This window comes from Caretta caretta, chromosome 2 (genome assembly GCF_965140235.1).
Source record: "Caretta caretta isolate rCarCar2 chromosome 2, rCarCar1.hap1, whole genome shotgun sequence".
In the NCBI taxonomy this organism is placed as follows: Eukaryota; Metazoa; Chordata; order Testudines; family Cheloniidae; genus Caretta; species Caretta caretta.
Window position 1 is genome coordinate 62,334,454 of NC_134207.1, and position 21,143 is coordinate 62,355,596.

General features: G+C 40.0%; 1 protein-coding gene across 12 annotated transcripts in view; it reads right to left on the bottom strand.

Moving 5' to 3' along the window:
- TRIM55 (tripartite motif containing 55) overlaps positions 1 to 21,143 on the bottom strand; it is a 65,726-nt gene that overhangs the window by 41,498 nt on the left and 3,085 nt on the right. For 9 of the 12 annotated variants that reach the window (XR_012666964.1, XR_012666965.1, XM_075125162.1 and 6 more), the window contains exons 3-8: positions 14,895 to 15,060; positions 12,190 to 12,285; positions 5,756 to 5,833; positions 4,081 to 4,314; positions 2,698 to 2,720; positions 2,457 to 2,581 (exon numbers count right to left, since the gene is read on the bottom strand). Coding sequence is in view for 10 of the 12 variants with exons in the window: in XM_075125162.1 (XP_074981263.1) it covers positions 2,457 to 2,581; positions 2,698 to 2,720; positions 4,081 to 4,314; positions 5,756 to 5,833; positions 12,190 to 12,285; positions 14,895 to 15,060 (722 nt within the window). In the remaining 2 variants the exon portion in view is untranslated. The remainder of the gene's footprint in view (positions 1 to 2,456; positions 2,582 to 2,697; positions 2,721 to 4,080; positions 4,315 to 5,755; positions 5,834 to 12,189; positions 12,286 to 14,894; positions 15,061 to 21,143) is intronic. The other 3 variants (XM_048840813.2, XM_048840818.2, XM_048840819.2) reach the window with 1 other exon arrangement.

A 21,143-nucleotide genomic window follows, 5' to 3' on the forward strand; every position in this document is an offset into this window, starting at 1 on the left:
CCTAGGAGCCAGAGGGATATGCCAGCTGCTTCTGGGAACCACAAGGAGCTGGGTAGGGAGCCTACCTGCCTGCCCCACTGCGGGTGCCAATTGGACTTTTAATGGACAGATCAGGAATACAAAATTAGCGGCTGAAGGGAAGTTAGTAGATGTACTATATTTGGATTTATTAAAGCATGTGGCACAGTGTTCCATGAAATCTTCCTCTCAAAATCAGTTTTCAAATCAGCTTGGATATGAACACTGTCAGCATGGATTGAAGGACTGTAAAGAAAGTCTTATGATAGAGGACAGACTATTAACTTGAAGGGATGTGTCTAGTGGGCAACCTCAGACATTTGTTTTAGTCCTGATCTCAAGTAACATCTTTGTAGAGGAAGGAATATTCAGCAAGTTAATAAAATCTGCATAGATTATACTAAATTGAGAGGAACTTTAAATACCAGCGAGTATACAGAATTAATATAAAGGGCCTAGAGTAATCAACAACATGGGAATTAAATGTCAACATGATATTCAACTAGGAAAAACACAAGGTAATACATTTAGGAAAAAATAATACAAAGCACAGCTATTCAAGAGGAAGATGAAACCTGGTAAGAACTAATGCCAAAAGAGACTTAGAGGCGATAGCAGACAGCAAATTAGAAAAGAGTTTTCTGATCTCATTTACATTGGTGTAAATTTGGAGTGTCTCCACTGAATACAAGTTTTTGTAGATGTATAATGGTAAGATCAGAAACTGACTCATTTTGTTTAGTTCTGGACAACCCATTGCAAGAAAGATATTGACAAACTGGAAGGAAGTCAGAAAAAAGCAATAAACAATTATCAGGGATTGGCAGGATGGACTTTTGAGGAAAGATTAAGAGAGTCAGATAAAGCTCTAATTTTAAGTTCATTTACATCTACATAAAACCATTCCAAAGGGTATAAATCAAAGCAGTATTTGTTCCAAGAAGGTCAAATGAAAATATTCTCAGGATACTGTTCCCAAATCAGAGCTTTTAAGGAATGATTGCTTGCTTGCTGCTGCTACTTCAATGGACCAGCCTTAATTCATTACTGAATTTAATTAAATCACCTATTTACAATGTGGTAACAAAAACTATACATTTTGTTTTGCATAATCATATTATTCATCTTTACTACCATCAAACATTGCTCAGAGCTATCACAGTACTTCAGAGAAATAATCATGGACTGATGTTAAGAACAGATTAGACAAACATCTGTCAGGAATGGTCTAGATATACTTAATCCCTATACTTAGCATGGGAGGATGGTCTAGATGACCTTGAGGTCCCTTTCCTGCCCTACATTTCTATGATCCTATGATATATTAATTGTAGTTTCAAACTGATTGTATATTTTGTAAAGGTAGGAAGAGTCTTATCTTTCACTCAGGAAGATTTTGCAAAACCTTTTAATTGGCTTATATGTTTTGTATGAGTATAGAAGATACCAAGAACGAATTGCAAACTAGATAAAGCTATCACAGTGAGGAATGGTCTTATATCTTATATATCTTGAGCCTGATCTGGAAGCCCTCTGAAAACAGAGGCCCCATTGACTTCAGTGGGAGTGTTAGATTTACTAGGAGTTCAGGATTTACCTCCTTATGTTGACACTATATATTAACATACATTCTAGTAATGGTGTTACCATCATACGAAATATAAATGTAACAGTAAAGCCCAAAGTTAGTAGGTAAAGTATAGAGGACCAGCCTTATGATTCTCTATATTTTAAGATGTTCAAGATTTTAAGAGAGAAATCTGTTTATTTCAACTATTTATACCCTCTGATTTCCCATCGTTTTGTATGCTGAAACATAACGGTGCCCAGTTTGCATGCTACTTTGTTAAGCATAGAATAGTAACTGTATACTATTTCATCTATTCTGAAATATCAGGCATATAAATGACACCAGTGGAGATCCCTAAATGTATAAGAAATAATGGTATTCTTGTTTGTCTTCATAAATGTATGATCTTGAACTCCATTTACATTTTCAATGAAATTTCTCTGATATAATTAAAAAGAAAAATATATTATTCATAGTTACTTTTATTAGTTTGCATTATTCTATTTCTTTAATAATTTCCTATATCAGACAGTCCATAAAACTGCTGTTTCTAATTTTAATGACATACTAGTACATATACTGGCCCAATCCTACAACTCTTTTACATGAGTAATCAATTAGTAAGGGCTGAAAGATCAGGTCCTTAGGAAAGAACTACATCTATAGTAAAGGAAAATAAGAATCAACATGTTACATGATTCTAAACCATGGTGGGTTTTACTTTTGATTATAATTTACGTTAAATGATCTAGGTACATTTGTGGATGGAGGAGAATATCTGATTTGAATTTTCCTTACATGGTATCTTCATGTAAATTCCACACAACTAAAAAGAAAGAAAGCAGTTTTGGTCACATCAATAACATACCTCTGTAAAAGTCAATTTCTCTTATTATTTTTTCTTCTCTATTGAGGTTGACTGTGAAATGGCTCATATTTTCATAGCCAGGCTCTATTTTTTCCATCTGAAATGTGTTAGATGCTTCAGTAATTCTAAAATAGAGATATTTTGTCATTTGCATTTGGGTTGGCAAATAAATGTTTACAAAATGGATAATTTATGATAAGTATCAAAAACATACACATCCTCTCAAATGGGAAGTACTTACTTTTGTAGCAATGCTTTGACATTCTGTGAAAACAAAAGTGAAATGACTGAATGCTTAAAAGTTTCATTTTATTAAACACGTTTTATACTTTGATACCTGTGTTGTTTCTAAATATGGTAGCTTGAGCTCTCAGTATAAATGAGAGCTATGAGGCCTATGAATAAGATTAGACTGAGGTTGGAACTAGTTTACATGTGAACAACAGTGTGTTTTAGGCCCTAATTCTCATTTACATTAAGTCCCCTTTATACTGCTCTGAAAGTGTAAAGGGACCTTAGTAAAAATGAGAATTAGGCCCTTAATATCTGCTTTTATTGAGATAGATACATAGGCTCATATGCAGTGCACACACAGGGTCAAAACTGAAGCTGACCGTCCCGACCAACATTCCCTCCCAGACATGACCCACATACTCCTACTGTCCTTGATAGTGACTTCTGTTTCCTAGAAATTGGACTGGGCAAACTTTTCCCACAGACTAATTTATCCAATGCATTGTGCCCTTTTGCTTTATGTAAATTAACTGAGAAAAGACTTTTGAAGTTTTACAAATTTATCATTATTCATAACTGTTCCATGAACATTTCACTCTAGCACATTTCATTCTAGGACTATGTCTGATGATTCACAGTGGGTAATTGGTCACCTCTAGTTCTGACGCCTTACAGTTCCACATATTCTACAGGTGGTTTTCTGCCCTTCAGGACAAATTCCTGTTCCTGCACATTGTTCCTGTAAAAAAGATCCTCCCTGCTGGGGGACAGATGGGATTTTAAGATTCCAGGATGGAAAGTCACATAAGACGGAATCCTACTTGACTGAAATCAATGGGAAACTTGCCATTGATTTCAGTGGTAGCAGATCCAAACTCATAGTAAGAAGGAAGAATAGTCTTATAGTTATGGTATTGGAATGTGACCTAGAACTTCTTGGCTCTGCCATAGTCTGTGTGACCTTAACTGCCCACAGGCAAAATAGTGATAATAATTCTCTACTACCTCACAGAGGTGAAATGGCTAAATACATACACAGAATTAGGGGGGGGGGTGCTCAAATATTGCAGTGCTGGGCATCATGTAAATATATATGAAAATATTGTTTCTGCTTCCCGGTTGGATGACAGAAAGCTTATAAACAGAACAGCATTTTTGGTGTGACTAGAAAATACTCATATTCTTGTGCTTACCCCTTTGTTTCCATGTTATTCAAATGAAGAAAAATCATTTCTGCCCATTGTTGTGAATGAAAACTCGTTTGTGTGGATGTTCACTGGGAAGTGAACAAATAGGGATTGTACTTGAATTGAAAAGTGAGTCACAATTTGTTTGTGATTAATTTCCCCCACTCTTTTCCTACCTCTGTTTAGAATCCTCTGAAATATACCTGCAAAAACACTGCCATTTCTGGCTCTTCCATGAACTGGATTCCTGATTCAACTAGCTTAGACACTGTCTCCAAGTGATCTGCATACTTTTTCATCAGGGAGCGGACATGTTCCAGTTTCTCCTCTTGGTTTCTAGTGATTATTTGTGTCATCTCATTTTTCCTTTCTTCCAGTATTGCATACAGAAAATCAAATTTTTCACACAGTTGCTCTTTCTGTCTTCTGCAGCATTCCTGTGAATCATTTGGTCTATGTTAGAAGTGTTATGTTGCTTAAAAGTGTTTCTATTTTTACAATTACTTGGAATTGTTTTCATCAAAGACATCCTTTTCTGAACAATACAAGGTTTTTTTTAAAGACCCCAGAGACTTTTGTAATATTCTAAGTTAAATCTGTTTGAACAAAAAGTTTTGTGAATACTTGTGAATATTTTTAAAAACAAATAGACTATTTCATTTCCAGCATGCTAAAAAAGGTGAAAGACATTTGTGTTATGTTTGTATACTTAACAGTTCATAGGAAAATCAGGAAGATAATTGCCATATTAGCAGCCAAATGAGCAGAACAGGACAGATCAGCTCAAATGAGTTCTAGAGAAAATTCCATCACCACTAGAGCTCCGGAAATGCTACTGAGCCTGTTAGGGCCTATTTATCCTTTACACTTAAGGCCCCTTTACATCACTCAGGTAACATGAAGAGGCTTAAAGTGGGTGTCAATTATACTACTTTTACTGCGCACTGAATGAGGCGGGGTCCTGTGCCAAAAATAGCATGTGGTCATGTAATTAAAGACTGTATCATAATAATGCACAGAATAGGAACAAATTAAGGTTCCAACCTAAATTCTGGCTTTTCCTACCTTTCAAACAGTTGACTTTGCAACCTAAATAATATTTATTTAGTATAGTTATTTTTACTGTAATAAATATGCTTGTGCTGTACCTATGGTTGTTCATGTTGTCATTTTAGCAGAACTCACAAGCTAAAAACAGATTGGGGTTGATGAATGTTTGGATTGAACATAGCATGCTGTGGGAAGTGGTGTTGCTGAATCTATATGTGGTGATCTTCCCTGGGAATAGGGACTGAATCAACTCCCCATGAAGGCATTTGGGGTCATTATATTTCTGCCATCTTTCAAATGAGACATGAAACTTAGCTCCTGATCCCTTGGGATAGTTAAGATCCCACATGACTTTTTGCTTAGGGGTTTATGACAGATGTGCCAAAATCAAAAATAAACAGTTGCTGAGTGCCATTCTGTTTTCCCTTCCTCCTTTTCAGTCTATTTCCCTTTCCCCTTTTACTTCCTGTCAAGGTTCCTTCCCCACTCTGAACCCTAGGGTACAGATGTGGGGACCTGCATGAAAGACCCCCTAAGCTTATTCTTACCAGCTCAGGTTAAAAACTTCCCCAAGGTACAAACTTTGCCTTGTCCTTGAACAGTATGCTGCCACCACCAAGCGTTTTAAACAAAGAACAGGGAAAGAGATATTCTCCCCAAAATATCCCCCCAAGCCCTACACCCCCTTTCCTGGGGAGGGCTTGATAAGAGTCCTCACCAATTGGTACAGGTGAACACAGACCCAAACCCTTGGATCTTAAGAACAATAAAAAATCAATCAGGTTCTTAAAAGAAGAATTTTAATTAAAGAAAAGGTAAAAGAATCACCTTTGTAAAATCAGGATGGTAAATAGACTCACTCAGGGTAATCACATTCAAAACACAGAGAATCCCTCTAGGCAAAACCTTAAGTTACAAAAAGACACAAAAACAGGAATATACATTCCATCCAGCACAGCTTATTTGACCAGCCATTAAACAAAAGGAAATTTAACGCATTTCTAGCTAGATTACTTACTAACTTAACAGGAGTTGTAAGTCTGCATTCCTGATCCGTTCCCAGCAAAAGCGTCACACAGGCAGACTAACCCTTTGTTTCCCCCCCTCCAGATTTGAAAGTATCTTGTCCTCTCATTGGTCATTTTGGGTCAGGTGCCAGCAAGGTTACCTTAGCTTCCTAACCCTTTACAGGTGAAAGGGTTTTGCCTCTGGCCAGGAGGGATTTTATAGCACTGTATACAGAAAGGTGGTTACCCTTCCCTTTATATATATATATATGACACTTCCTTTACAGTTTTCCACCCATTCTGTTTCCTACCTAGTGTATCTCTCCTTCCTCTCGTTCCATCCTTGTCCTCCATTTCAGTCTGTCTACAGCTACGTTCCCTGACCCTTAAAGCAGGTCACTTGCTAGTGGACATAACATCAAACATCATTCCAAGACAGTGGTGTGTTACACATCCTTCACATTACTATGGTTTGGGAGATTGGATGACCAAAGAGGTTCTTCTCTCTATACATACAATCTGGAATTTTATTACATTAAAATTTGCAATCAGCATCTATTATAGAGGTCATTGGTAGTAAACTCTGTACATCCAGGTTGCAAAACAGTCTCTACTATGCCCTGTTTTCCAAAATAGTCATATTTTGTGTTGAAATTTTTTATATTTAATCTATGTGAACGGTTTTTGTTTTGGTTTATTTTAAGTCTGACCAAACCACCATATCAGTTTTTGAGTTATAAGTAAAAAAAAAAATATACTCTCTAATTGTAAAAATTCTCACCACACTTCTTTAAAAACAGAGCTACAGCAAAAAGAGATACAAGATGAGACTTGGCACACTCATCATTGAGTACTAGTGCCATTGCTTGCTTTGAAAAATATTGGCTTGATTTACCAAAATTCTGAGCATTTGAAAATTGTATACTAAGGTAAGTATCATAACTATACATATATAGACACGATTATGGAAATTCCTACTTTATTTATTACTTGACTCTCACATTTTATAGTCCTAAATATTTGTTTCTTTTTCATTATGGTTTACAATTATATAGATTTTTACACTTCATTGCTGCTCTCAGTAGAATATGTGAATTTGTGTTACTTTTTGGTTAGTTTGTTGTAATTTGAATATATATTGGCCTGTTTTTTAAAACTTTGCATAGAAACTGTAGCTAAATTTAGAACTGTGGGCTTACTGTTTACAAGAGCTAAAAGCAACCTGACCACATACTTTCAGTATTGCTCACTCTAAAGTAGTGTAAGTAGTGCAATGTGTCAATTTGAGTAGAGGATAGGAAAAACCAGCAAGCCTGATTCTGGGGTCTCTTGGTTCCAACTGTTCATCTGAGCCTTCAAGGTCAAACTGATGTCAAATTCAAATGAAGGGAATGTGATGGGAAGAAGTATGATTTGTCTGCAATATGAAGTGGAAGCACTATGTAATGTTTCAATCTCTGTTTTCTGTAATCTCTGATTTTATGGACGTAAAGCCTATTAAGGTGTGTGAAGGTAGACAGGCTCTGCACTTCTTATTCTATCAATCTCAATTTCTGATTTGTAGTTCAAAAGGTGGGTACTACATATGAGTGAATGACTCTGAGAAAGCTAATTTCAGACATTGCTGTTTTTTTTAATGGAGTGTTCTCTGTAAACTTCAGTTTAGATGTTTGAAGTCTTGGTTTTGGATTAACTAGTCAAATCTGAAGGGAAAGAAACCTAATCTTTTGTTCTATTTTAATTTCTACACTTAACTTACTTGAAAGGCTCATTTCCGTCTGCAAACTCCCGATAGCAGCCAATTTCATCCTTGCAATACAAAGGCTTCTTGACTACAAAGTTTTGACTTTGCCGCTTACATCCTCTCTCATTTCCGTGGGTTAACAGTTTTACATTCTTTGAACCAAATTCTGGACATTATCTGTTCTTCCTTACTCTGGTTGCACAGGGAAATAGGTGACCCCCTGGCAATTGTACATTACACTGTGGAATTAATTTTTCTTGCCAGTTAGAACCTATAAATATTGTCTTTAAATGTTACTTACTGCACTTGCTATTTATTGCTCCTATTTTGAAGGATCAGGAGGTTTTTAATTTTTTTTCCTTCTTTTGGTGTGTGATTGGTTCACTAGGTGCTTCATCAGGGTCTGACCTTAAAGTGATTCCATATAGGCTCCTTCCACAGCCTGTCAAACTGTGCTGCTCCCAAACTGACCAGAATAGTGATCTTTATTTGCTCTATTGATACAAACATCTTGGAAGAACTGCATGAAAGACACTTGTGCTAGCAAAAGAATGAAATCTATCCCAGCTCTCTCAGAGCAAAAGCCTTACAAAAAAAAGTGGTCTCCTTACAGTATAACTCATGAACAAGGCAAGGTAAATAAATACACACACTACTGAATATAATTAAGGCAAGGTAAATAAATAAATACACACACTACACACTTTCACATACTGGTGAAAGTAGGGCTCTGTTCTCCTATTGGCTTCAATGGATCAGGATGAGTCTGCAGATGAAGATCAATCTCTTACACCCCAATCCTGGGAGATGCTGTGTTCCTGATCCTACATGCTGATTTCACTGAGAGATGATGGCACACCACACTTTCCAGGATGGGACCCTAACGTCTCAGTCACGTTCCTATGCTACTAAGTTAAAGCAACAATGACACTATTTCAGTCTACAAAGACACCCTTCTATCTAATATAATACACAAATGTAATTAAAAGTTACCATGCATGAGTTTCTTCTCCCTTACATATCAACCATATTGAGGTCTCTAGTCTGCCAGAGTAAATGGGCTTTTGCTAAGACTATCCTTTTCCCAGTACCCTAACAGTGTATCTAACCATTGTTCTGTGATCAAATATGTGCTCTTTTCTACCTATATGTGCTTGACCTCTGCCTGCCCTTTGGCTCACACAACAGAAGAAGGCAGCTCTCCATGAGTTGAAAAACGGTACTCAAAGAGCAATAATCAATGGTTCACTGCCAAAACTGAGGGTGTATCTAGTGGATCCCACAGGGATCAGTCCTGGGTCTGGTACTACTCAGTATTTTCACTGATGACTTGGATAATGGAGGAAGGTATGCTTATAAAATTTGCAGATGAGACCAAGCTGGGAGGAGCTGCAAGCATTTTGAAAGACAAGATTAGAATTTAAAATGACCATAGCAAAATTGAAGTATTGGCCTGAAATCCACAAGATAAAATTCGATAAAGAGAAGTGCAAAGTACTACACTTAGAAAGTAAAAAACAAATGTACAGCTAGAAAATGGGGAATAACTGGCTAGGAGGTAGTACTGCTTAAAAGGATCCAAGGGTTACAGTGAATGACAGATTGAATATGAGTCCACAATGATGCAGCTGCAAAAAAAGCCTAATATAATTCTAGGGTATATTAACAGGACTGTCATATGTAAGACACGGGAGGTAATTGTCCGGCTCCGTTTGGCACTGCTGAGGCCTCAGCTGGATTACTGTGTCCAACTCTGGGCACCACACTTTAGGAAAGATGTGGACAAATTGAAGAGAGTCTGGAGGACAGCAACAAAAATGATAAAAGGTTTAGAAAACCTGACCTATGAGGAAAGGTTAAAAAACTGGGCACGTTAATCTTGAGAAAAGAAGATGGAGGGAGGCTCTGATAACAGTCTTCAGATATGTAAAGAGCTGTTAAAGAGGACTGTGATCAATTGTTCTCCATGTCCACTGAAGGTAGTGCACCCTACATTTACCCGTGCATCCCTGATTCACCACAGTAATATGATCATGGTTTGGTTATGATATAATTATGTAGCATCTTGTACAAAGTATGCCTTGTGAGGTATCATTCTAAACGCCTTAATCTGCCAAACATTAATATCTCGTTGGAATGTATGTGCTATTAAGTTATAAAGTTTTGCTATGTATGTGTTACTGAAAGATGATGTGAAGATGAAAACACCCACAGCTACCATTTCAGGTACAATAATGAAGAGGCTAGACAGTGCTGATGGCCCATCAATAACCATAAAAGAGCTTAGCCTGCCTGGGAATGCTTCAGACAGCCTATGGATAATGGCTGCTATGACTCAGCAAGGCATGCAAGGGCATGTGACAAGACCACTTGACACTGAACTCCATTTTGGTACCTGTATTTTTCCACAAACTGGGCTGGGAACTTAGCTTAAAATAAAGGGTTCCTGCCATATGGAGAGACTATATAAAGTGGGGAATGACATCATGACTGGCCTTCACTCCTCCACAACTCAGCACCTGAAAGAAGCTCTGGAACACAAAGGACTTGGAACGGAGGGGAATCCAAGATGCAAAGCAGATGCAGCTTGTGCCTTAAGAATCTGCAAGCCTGCTTGTATTATCAATCAGGGTTAGAAATTGCTAATTCAAACCCCATCTATCTAGTATATTATGCTTAGCTTGCATTTTTGTTTATTTGCTAGGTAGTCTGCTTTGATCTGTTTGCTGTCACTTATAATCTATCTTTCTGTAGTTAATAAACTTGGTTTATGTTAACGAGAGCATTCTGAGTGAAGTTTATGGGGAAATCTCAAAGGCTGTTGCACATCTTCCCCACATCAAGGGGGGGGCGAATTAATTAATGAGCTTGCATCATATAGATCCCTGAGCAGTGTAAGAAGGTATAATTCTGGGTTTATACTCCACTAGGGGTGCAAGCCTAGAGAGCTGGGAAGTTGGCTGGGGGCCTCCTCTTTGTCCATTAGTGGCTTAGGTAAAGCACTCAGGTAATTCAGTTGGGCGTATGGCGCTACCTTCTGTCGTGTTGGGTGATAACAGGGCCTGGAGAGGCTGGCTGTGTATCACCAGCAAAGCAGCATGAGAAAGGCCAACCCAGCTGAATTGTTAGGGGGCACAGCAGTTCCAACGGCTCCCAGACTGCACCGGACGAGTACAACCCATCACAGGCAGGATAACAGGTAATGGATTTAATCTTCAGCAAAGGGAGATTTCAGTTAGATAGTAGGAAAAATTTTCCAACTGTAAGTATAGTTACGCTCCAGAATAGTCTTTCATGGGAGGCTGTGGAATCCCCATCACTGGAGATTTTTAAGAGCAGATTGGACAAATGCCAGTCAGGGATGGTCTAGGTTTATTTGGTCCTGCCACAGCAGACCATTTACATGACCAAAATTGCAGATGCAATTCAGAAATCTCAGCATCTCCTTGATTTCCTTCCCATCTTAAGTTTCAGGTAGAAGCTATATCCCAGAGGTCAAAAGAATCCGTGGTCCACTACAAAGCTTTCCAAAGACAGCATTTTTTTTAGCTTTTCACTAGTGTAAATAAGAACAGAATCTGGCCCACTTCATGACAACACAGTGGAGTTACTCCAGATTTAACCAGAGCAGTGGCAGCAGGTGCTTATAATAAGTAGTGAGGTTGCAAGCAGCATATGATCCCTTCTCAGATTTGCAAAGTGAAAAACAGAGTCACTGTGGCCAGAGTGTCACAGAGAAGAGTTTTGGTTGGGAGCGGAGGCATAAAGGGGCGTGCTAGGGATCTTAGTGATGAAGTGGGTAGAAAAAAAGAATTTCACTCCCCTTCTGTTCCCCCTGTGCTCAGCCCTGCCAGCCAATCTCATCTCATCCCGTTCATGGCTCAGAATCTTCTCAAGCCTCCTCAGTCCCCTTCATCCCAATCCCCAACTCATCAGACACTGCCCCCCTTCCCACCTACCCCTCCATGCTGAGTACTTCTCCACTCCCTTCATCATCCAACCGCCCCCTCCTCACATACACACACCTACCTATTCTGTCCTCCTGTCCCCTCAATGTCTCCTTTCCAGGTCACACATGGAGAAGAGGACCAGCTATCTTTACTGAGGGCAGCTTGACTTCTACCCCATTGAAAGCATGAGAGACAAAGGACATCTTTACTAGAAAAACCAGCCTCACTTCCACCTACAAAAAGTTTACGGAAATGAGGCATCCTAGTACCAATCCCACTGAGAGTGACGGAAGACAGCCGCAAATCAGGGGAATAGTTTGTGAGATTACTACAGGATGTGAGGAAATCATGAGAAGCTTAAAAGAATTTCTGCAAGTGTGAAACTCAATACAGTATCATCAGGAGTTGGCAGCTCTGGTGTAATATATGCAGACATTTGGCAACATAATTCGGGAACCTGTTAAAAGAAGCAAATTATATAAATGCAAGAAAATTATCATGAACAACCAGATATGTTCTTGGACGTCATGTTCAACACATAACTCAAGCTGCATTACTTACCTCTACTGTCCTGCAGGTCTCCTCCAGTTGACCTACTATTCCTTGCACTCTATCATTACTGCCCACGAGTACTGCAATGCCATCACTGAGTACAGACTAAACAGGAGTAGGAGAATGAGCATATGCAGAGTTAATAATATGCAAGTTGGCAGTTTTACTTTATATGCTTTCTTCTCATGCGCTTTTCACAAAATAGCACATATAACCTGAGGTGCAAAAACAGTGGATGAGTGGGCTACACAAGGGTATATAATTGCTCAGAACTAGAGCTGATAGAAAAAATTGAATTTCCGTCATTTGGGAAATTCTGGTATTTTGACATTTTGTTTCCATCCTGAACTAGAATGTAAATTTGAAACTTTTCCTGGAATGAAAATTTCTGAAAAATTGTGAGACACCTTGAAAGCCTCTAAAAATGCACGGGAAAAAAATGTGCAGGTACATCCATTTGCACACGCACAAAGCACCTTTAGAGCAGGCAACGTGGGTAATTAGGTACCAATATTTGGTTTTGCAGCAGAGTCAGGCAAGCTATTCACAGTGAATAAATTATTTCATTAATTTAGCTCCTTTTTCTGTTCCCGAGTTATCTGTGAATAAATTATAATTTGTATGAATTTGTTAACTGGCCAAGCTTGCACGGCCTTATGCTCAATTTGCTAGCATTTGGCTGTAACATGATAACTTCTGAATGCCACAGCCAATCAATTCCAAATGTCCAGGAATATCTGAGGAATCAGTGAGCAGGAACCCCATTGATTATAATGAAAACCAGAAAAAAGAAAAACAAACAAGAGGGAAATGGGGGATAGATGGAGCCCCTGGCATCCAGTTGGCAGAGCTATCAGGTTCAACAACCTCTGTAATTGTTGGTTGATGGCAGCCATTCACCCCCTCCTAACATAACACCCCTCATCTTAGCTCTGCCCAACCTCCCAACAAAGTTTTAAAAGGTTGACACACTGAATGAGAAAAAAGAAGAAAGAGGAATGGTGTAAGGCAAGGGAAGAATGGAGAGGCATGAAGGAAGGACGAATGGTGTCCCACACATAGCCCCTGGAATGCGGGGGACAGATGGACAGGAAATGAGGGGGCAGACAGAACCCCTGGGGTGTGTATGCGGAGGGGGGGGGATGGAGGACCCTGGTATGAGGAGATGGGAGAAAGGAACCACACACATAGAGCCCCTGGCATGGGGGAGAATGGAGAACCCTGACAGGGGGGAAATGGGAGAGCATACAGAACTGCTGGCATGGGGTGAATGGGGACCCAGGAACGTGAGGGCACACAGAGCCCCTGCTTGGAGGGAAGAAGGGAAGGAGGGGAGCACAGAGCTCCTGACATAAGGCGGAAAATGGTGTGGGGCATGGAATCCCTGAACAAGAAGAGGATGGGAGGGTGGAACACAGGGAGCTTGTGAGGGTGTGGGGGACAGCCGGACACAAGGAGCCCCTGGGATGTGCAATAAGCTCGCCCTACAGTCTAGTTACAAGTATAATGACACATATACATTATTTGACAGCTATTTTATGCAAACATATTTCATCCTATGGATTGCTCACAAGCTATTTGTTGTGGCTGCTGCTTATTGCTCTGTCACTCTAACTCACATGGCATTATTTCTGTCCCCTGACTAGATATCTTCCAAATCAACAAGGAGCTCTCAAGACAGCTACCAGAAACTTCTGTCATAATTACTTGTGCAAACATAGTCACATGAACATTCGGGAGACTCTTTCCACAAACTTTCTTGCAAGAAAGTTGTCAGAAGGGGGTTAAAAGCGGGTATGGATGCCAAAGAGATTGCACCTTTCTTATTCAAGAGAATGTTTGCAAATACTTTTCCAAAGTATTTCCTCAGTTCTAGTTTACACACACGTGCATCTGTGTAAAAAAGAAATAAAAACAAAAAACAAAAACAAAAAAACCCTGGAGGTTGGTGCTGTAAATTTGGCCTTCTCTGGTTGCTTAGCTCACTGGGCCTCCCCAGAAAATGAGTTGCTTATCTCATGAAGATATCCCAGTGAGTCAGTCTTTAAATGAATACTGTATTAAAAATAAATAATCAAGTTTTTTACTAGTGACAGTAATGGTAGAGGATACTGGGCACACAATGAGCTGCCAACTATTTAACATCCCTAGCAGAAGAGGATTTTCCCCCTAAAGACAAAGATCCCTATTTAAACAGAAGCAAGAGAAGCATCCAATATAAAACTATTAGACTTGAGTGGGGTTGCTCTCTCCCTCACTTCTGCTGGCAATCCTGCCTATGCTCCTGGTCTAAAAGGACTGAAAACATGAGTCTGAGAAATGTAAAGGGAGATCAACTTAAAAATCACATCTGTCTGAAAGCATTTCCTTACTATTATTACAGCTAATATGTAATTAATTATAACTGAACACAATTAGGAAAAATATATTTTTTCTCAATTTCTTGTAAAATATTTTACTCTGTAGAGTTGGTTTCTCTGGAAATTTGTGTGGGTCTTTCACATGGCAAGAAGGGAGAAAACAACTTTAAAAAAACCCAACAACCAAAAACCAACACCACAGAAATATGGATTGTAAACCCACAAAATTGGCAGGGCAGCTGAGGGGAAGATTTTGTACTTTGAACTTTCTTTTTTTTAACTGACTAGATTTCATGTTGATGGTGTCCCTTTACATTGAGTGGGTCATTATGATTAGAAGCAAAAAAAATTTACCTTTTGTCGCTGGTAAACGTTTTTGAGAGGAGCAACCTGGCAGTCTTTATGGGCACCAAAAACTTTGCACATTGAACATGTGGGTATTTCACAGTTTAAACAATAGATATTAATTTTCTCATCCTCATGCTCTTCACACATTGGCTGCTCAGATTTTCTTTCAGGTCTGTGAAAGTTATCATTAAACACATTAAAATAGTCACTTGTTTACTTGCTTTACTGATCTTGATAACACCTATGTCCTTCAACACAAAACAAAGGGATAAAAACAGTACCTGAGGTTTCAGTCCATAACCACAAAATAGTTTAAACCTGCTAACCAGTGGTGAATAAACAAGTGCAAGTACTTGTAATTTTTCCTGACACAATATGACAAGCTGGGAAGCATGACTTCATTGTATGGCCCTTATTCAGGAAGGTGCCTGTGTACGTAAACCCATTGAAGTCAGTGAGACTACTCATGCACTTAAGTTAGGCATGTTGTTTAACATCTTTCTGAATCAGCACCTACATGCTTGAGGTCTTCAGGGCTCAGTCATACAAAAAGTTGAGCAAGCTGGCCTTGATCTGGTAAAACACTTAAGCAGGGCCTTAATTTTACTCGAGTAGTCCCATAGGTGTCAAAGGAACTTCATATACTTCAGATTAAGTCCCTGTTACAAATAAAATAAAAGAATTTAAAGACACCATGCTTGGCACCATGCAGGATTGAAACCTTAGTCCCCATCCATACTAGGCTGGGAACCAAATTAAAGAGTCATGTTTGGAACTGCATTTAAAATGATCTTAGCTGAACAAGTTTCTAACATGGACTTTGTAGAGTAGTTAACACCACTATACTAGCCATTGAGGATAGAGGTTACATAAAAAATGACCCTTTTTTTAATGTTGTTTACATAAAAAATGCCCAAGAGGGCTACATAGGCTACAACAAAATTTTTAACATCATTTTAGCATGGCTTCCCTCATCCACACTAGCCAATCTGTCTGCATTAGAAATAAATTTACTTGGAACCCTATTTAAACTATTTCTTTAATTTGAGTCCTGATCAAATGTAAATGGGGTTTCTGTTTAACATGTAATCCCCAAGGAGATTACCTAGATTCCTGGGGCTCTGTCTGCTGGCAGCTCAGGGAGATGTACGCTGTCCCTGGTAGGGAGGGGGACCCAAGGCAGACTCAGAGTCTGCCCGGCAACCAATAAGGAGTAAGATGCCCTTCCCAGGGAGCTCAGGGAAGGGGAGAAGCCATTTTTGAGTCAGTCTGGAGCCAGCCAGGGAAAGGGCAGGGCTGGCTGTGTGGGGAGCTGGTGAGTCCCAGGCCTGCATGCAGGGCTCCCCATGAGAGCTGGCCTCTAGGGACTTGAAAGCAAGATCCCTCAGCTGGGCTTTTCCCTCTCCACTGATGACTCCCAGTGTGTAGAGTTTTGCTGGGAAACTTCCCCAGCCAGGCTGAGTTAGCCCTCCAGCTCCCTAGGTGAGACCAGTCACCACATGGTCAGCTCTGCTCTGGCTGCTAGTCCAGGGCTGCTGCCTGCTGAGTGTGTGTCTGGTCGCTGGGGTAGGAGACTACAGTTTGGATTTTAATATAGTTGTGTAATCTACACCTTGAGCCCTGCACCCCTTTGTGGTGAAGGGAAATCCTGAGACCAGAAGCAGCCTGACTCCTGCCTGAAGAGGATCCCTGCCAGCAGAAAGCAGCCCCTCTGCAGTGACCGAGGAGTCCAGAGTCATCTCTGAACCTGAGGATCATTCATGGAGTTTGTGAGTGCACCATCTTTTAGTTAGTCAGTCAGGGAAATAGTTTTACCACCTTCTCCCCCTTGTGAGTCCTTTGGGTTGTACTGAACCCAGTCAGCCACACTGCTAAACCACTGCAGAAACGATATCGTGGTGATAGGTCATCAAAAGCCCCAACAAAGTACATGTACCAAGGGACACTGATCTTACATTTGCTACATCAGGTCACGTGACTGTGGAAAGTCACGGGTATTTATCAGCGTGGGCACCGGTGACCCTAAGAATAGTGTTTTACCCTGTTATGTTATATAATTTGTCTCCTGTTTAATATAATTACTGTGTTGAATATATTGTATGTGTTTGTGTTATTTCTTGGGAGTCTCCAACTATCTGGCAAGAAAGTGGGGGTTACCGTGTGGTTAGAATTTTTCTTCCAACCTGCCTGATGACCCTGCCAGGAAGGAGGGAGGAGGGTAGAGGCACGGCCAAATAAATTCGTAGGGAAAAATAAAGAAGATACACCCTGCTGAGTGGGTGGCAGGATCCAGAAGAACTCAGACCTGTCCATCAAAACCTCTAAGCAGATGGGCATTAAAGAAGGTAACCAGGTGGAGAGGGGGCGCTACAAACATATCCCATATCCCCAAAGCTTCCACTTATAGAAGAGTCCTATAGAATTTAACAGAAGTGAAGACTATTGCTCCACAGAAATGTAATAGTTTATAGAAACTACTAGTTCCTATATTTAGTAGTTTATAAAAACCTATAGAACTGAACAAAGAATGAGTTAGTTTTAAGACTTTTAAACCATTGTACAGAATTCTGTGGTGGGGAAACAACTGTCCATAACATTCTATTAGATGCTTCAAAAACTAATTAAAAGATTATCATTTCTATTAAATGATATAAGACTCTTCCATACAGGTTAGTACAGTGGGGATAACTACTCCTTTTCATGGATAGCAGGCATGTTTTCTCTTTTGCGCTACTTGAAAGGGAAATCAAGACAAATAGATAAAAGTTGGAAAAAAGTTGAAAATAAAATATTTTCTGCTTCCATTTTTTAATTTTATGAGGTTTTGAAACAAAAGTTATAGGAGTCTGTTCATACAGTAAGCAAAATCTGTGCTCTGCAATATAACTGGATACACAGTATTAATGAGATGAAGTAATAAGATTTCTAGAAATATTCTATATTATTAGGATCAATTTTCTACCAGGCAGTTGCATAATGTGTACATTGTAAAGGATGCTTTAAATTGTGTGCAGATGATTCCAAAACACCCAACTCCCTATGCATACTGTGGGGCAGCAGCAGGAGTTTCTGCACACACGGGTGGATGGACAGCAAACCTCGAAATGGCAAGACGACTGAAATGCCTGCACTTCCTGAAAATATTTGCAAGACTAGAAATCATCAGTTATCTGTCACTAAAACCATGACCAATAACATGTCAGACAGACAAGGAGGGTCAAAAAGGTAAAGGTATCAAGTCAACCCAGTGATGACCTGAGGGACCCTTTGTCAGAAGTAGCCAATCTTCAAAAGGTATCAAAAAGGGGTTCAAAGAAACCAAGGCAGAAATCTCTGGACCAGTGAAGCTCTCAAACCTAGCATAGAAAACTGGAAAAGGAACTGATATGCTGTTAATTTACAAGCCTCTTCCCTGAAAAATGAGAGACTTTTACCAGAGCCTCTTGGGCCACATTCTGATCTCTTTTATACCAGCGTAAATCCGAAGTCACTCCACTGAGTTCAGAGTAGATCATCTGGATTCACATTGGTGTAACAGAAGTCAGATTCTCCTGAAATGAAAATTTAAATACTAGTCTGTAGGAAAATATTAGCACAGTTTTAGTAGTAAATTATTAATCATAAACCTATTGAAGAAGCTGTTGGTAGCTAAACTGATCTAGCATCTAGTGTTATGAGAGACACACACTTATTATATACTCCACTGACTCCTTTGAGAGTGCCTGTGCAGATGGCTTGTAGGATCAGACCCTAAAACTGCAACTCAGAGAGATTCCACAAGTAGTAATGAAGCTCCTGATCTGACTTGGGATGCATCTTGGCTCCCACTCTCCTGGGTCCCCGGAATAGAGCCTCCTTACTGTTGCTTTGCACATGGCTAAGATTTGATCCTTAAAGCAGAGAGCGCTTTGTATCATTGATGTGTTGGGTTTATGGAACAAAAAAGCAAAACAAAAACTAAAAACAAAGCTAATGCATGAGAAGATGCACTGTGCAACTAAGCGCAATAATAAATTAGCAAATATGCAGTTAGTATAATTAGGGCCAGAAGTGGACATATGTTGATTTACATGAGCTGAGGATATGGACCATTGTGTACTCATTTTATATTTTCACGTCACTGTCATTCAAAGGAAAAATTAATTGAGCGTGATAAAGAATGGTTGTTCTAATAAATGTCGCCTTATAGTATGTGTAAGCTTTCTGGGCCAGATTCTGCTCTCCATTACACCAGTGTGAATCTAAAGGAAAAAAAAATAATCACTTGAATAAAGGTTTACAGGAATGGGTACTACATTACCAAAATAGAGGAGGAACTGTTTAGTCATGAGTGACTGTCTCGGGATTTATTCAGTGCCAAAAAGCTTCAGTTGAAATGTTCTGTTGAAATTCAGACTCCCACACTATGCAGAGTTTTATTTGGTAACAATGCCAGTCATTTCATTTAATACTGAAAAATTAACATTAGCCTCCATAAAGGCCTGACTGTGCCTGCAAGGCAGAGGCCCATGTTGGGGGCTTTGCAGTGCCATTACACCCCAGCGAGCATTCCAGGGAGCACTGGGTGAGTGTGCCAGGAACACAGGAATGCTCTCCTCCCTTAGGATGCTCTCCTCTGTGCACCCAGACAGCTCCACTGGCTAGTGTGACGTGCAGCTGGGAGCCATGGACCCCTCTCCTTGCATCCACCTTTGGGGTCATGTCCCCCAAAGGATGCTAGGTGGGAGGTTCCCATGGTCGAGAAAGCTCAGGGATTACAATGGTGAAGAGGGGCACTAGGAAAGGATATGAGGAAGGCTCTTGGCGTTCTCCTCCTGTGCAAAGCCTGGCAAAACCTAGCCTTTAATTTGGGAAGTAATGAGACAAAGAAGGTGTTATATTACAGAGCGTTATAAAGAAAGTGGAGTAGTTACTATAGATCATTCAATAAGGTGGAAGATATACAAGAAAGGTAACAGGCCTAATTTGCCCCAGTTTTTTGGAAGGTAATGCCACTGATTTCAATGGGGCTACACCAGCATAGAATAAGGCAGTGTGACTCCTGGCAACATAACTCATGATGGCTTTAGAAAAGTTAGGGTGAGGGAGATAAGCAGCTGAGGCATACAACGTGTCAAATAGCTTAGATAATGCTCTGAAGCATTACTGTTGCCAGGATAGCCCTGATAATTAGTGTAACTCTAAGGACGTAAGTGAGGGTTAAAAATACCTTCATATATTAAAAATAATCCTTGCAGAGAAATAACAGAGACAACATACATTTATATGCATATTTTTGTTCTCTTCTTTAGTTCAGTTTATTGCATTTTATATTTGTGAGGTTAAAAAAAATAAGAATCACCAAATCTCCTATGATCTTTTACATATTCTTGCTGCAATGGCTGCAGAATAAAGCCATGGACTCATGGGAAAAAAGAGTAACATCCATAGTATTAAAGTTAACCTCAAACTGTACAGAAAAATGCAAAAAGAGGTTAAAGACCCACATATGATCAGCTTGTTCTGTTGCCTGCTACAGCCAGTGAAGTAGCTCTGCTGATTCATTTCCTCTGATTTTCCCTGCTAACTACAGGGTATTTGTATATCACTGACACATTTGGGGACAAAGAGTCATGGGAGTAGCTGAGCTCTGCTCAGCGTGCCACTCTCTACGGGGAAAGAGTAAGACAGCTCTCAGTCAACTTTGTGCTCCCCAGCTTCTTGGTTTGGCCCCCAGCTTAGTTTAGGGCAGTTCCATGGGGCCATCCTACAGCCAAGGATGGCCAGTGCTCCAGCCACACACTCCTCTCTCCACCCATGCTTCAGCATGGGATGGCGATGAAGGACAGCGTAGAGGAGCTTGCATCAATTGAAGAACACTTTTACATCAGGGGTATTTTCTAGGTGCCGGATCTACCCAGTTTTAGGCCCCTTTGCTACACCGGAGTAGTGCAAAAGGGGTGGAGTTGGGCTGTGAATTGGGCGTGCAGGGTTTCATTATGCCTTGTAGCCATTGCCTTGTACTTGGGGAGGCATGGAGGCACCATAATGCTGCACTGCCAGCACTGGGAGACATTGTGCCTCTGGCAGGGAGTACAACTCCTGTGTCACTCTTTGACAGTGCAGCCTACGTTCAGAGTTAACAGTCTGTGTTGGGAGAAGAGGATGCAAGACCATGACCCTGCTTCCTCCTCTGCCTTCCTGCCTCATTTGGTGTAGCTAGATTTGCTAGCCAGGAGCAGTTTTTGTGCAGAAGGGAATACAACAACTTCAACT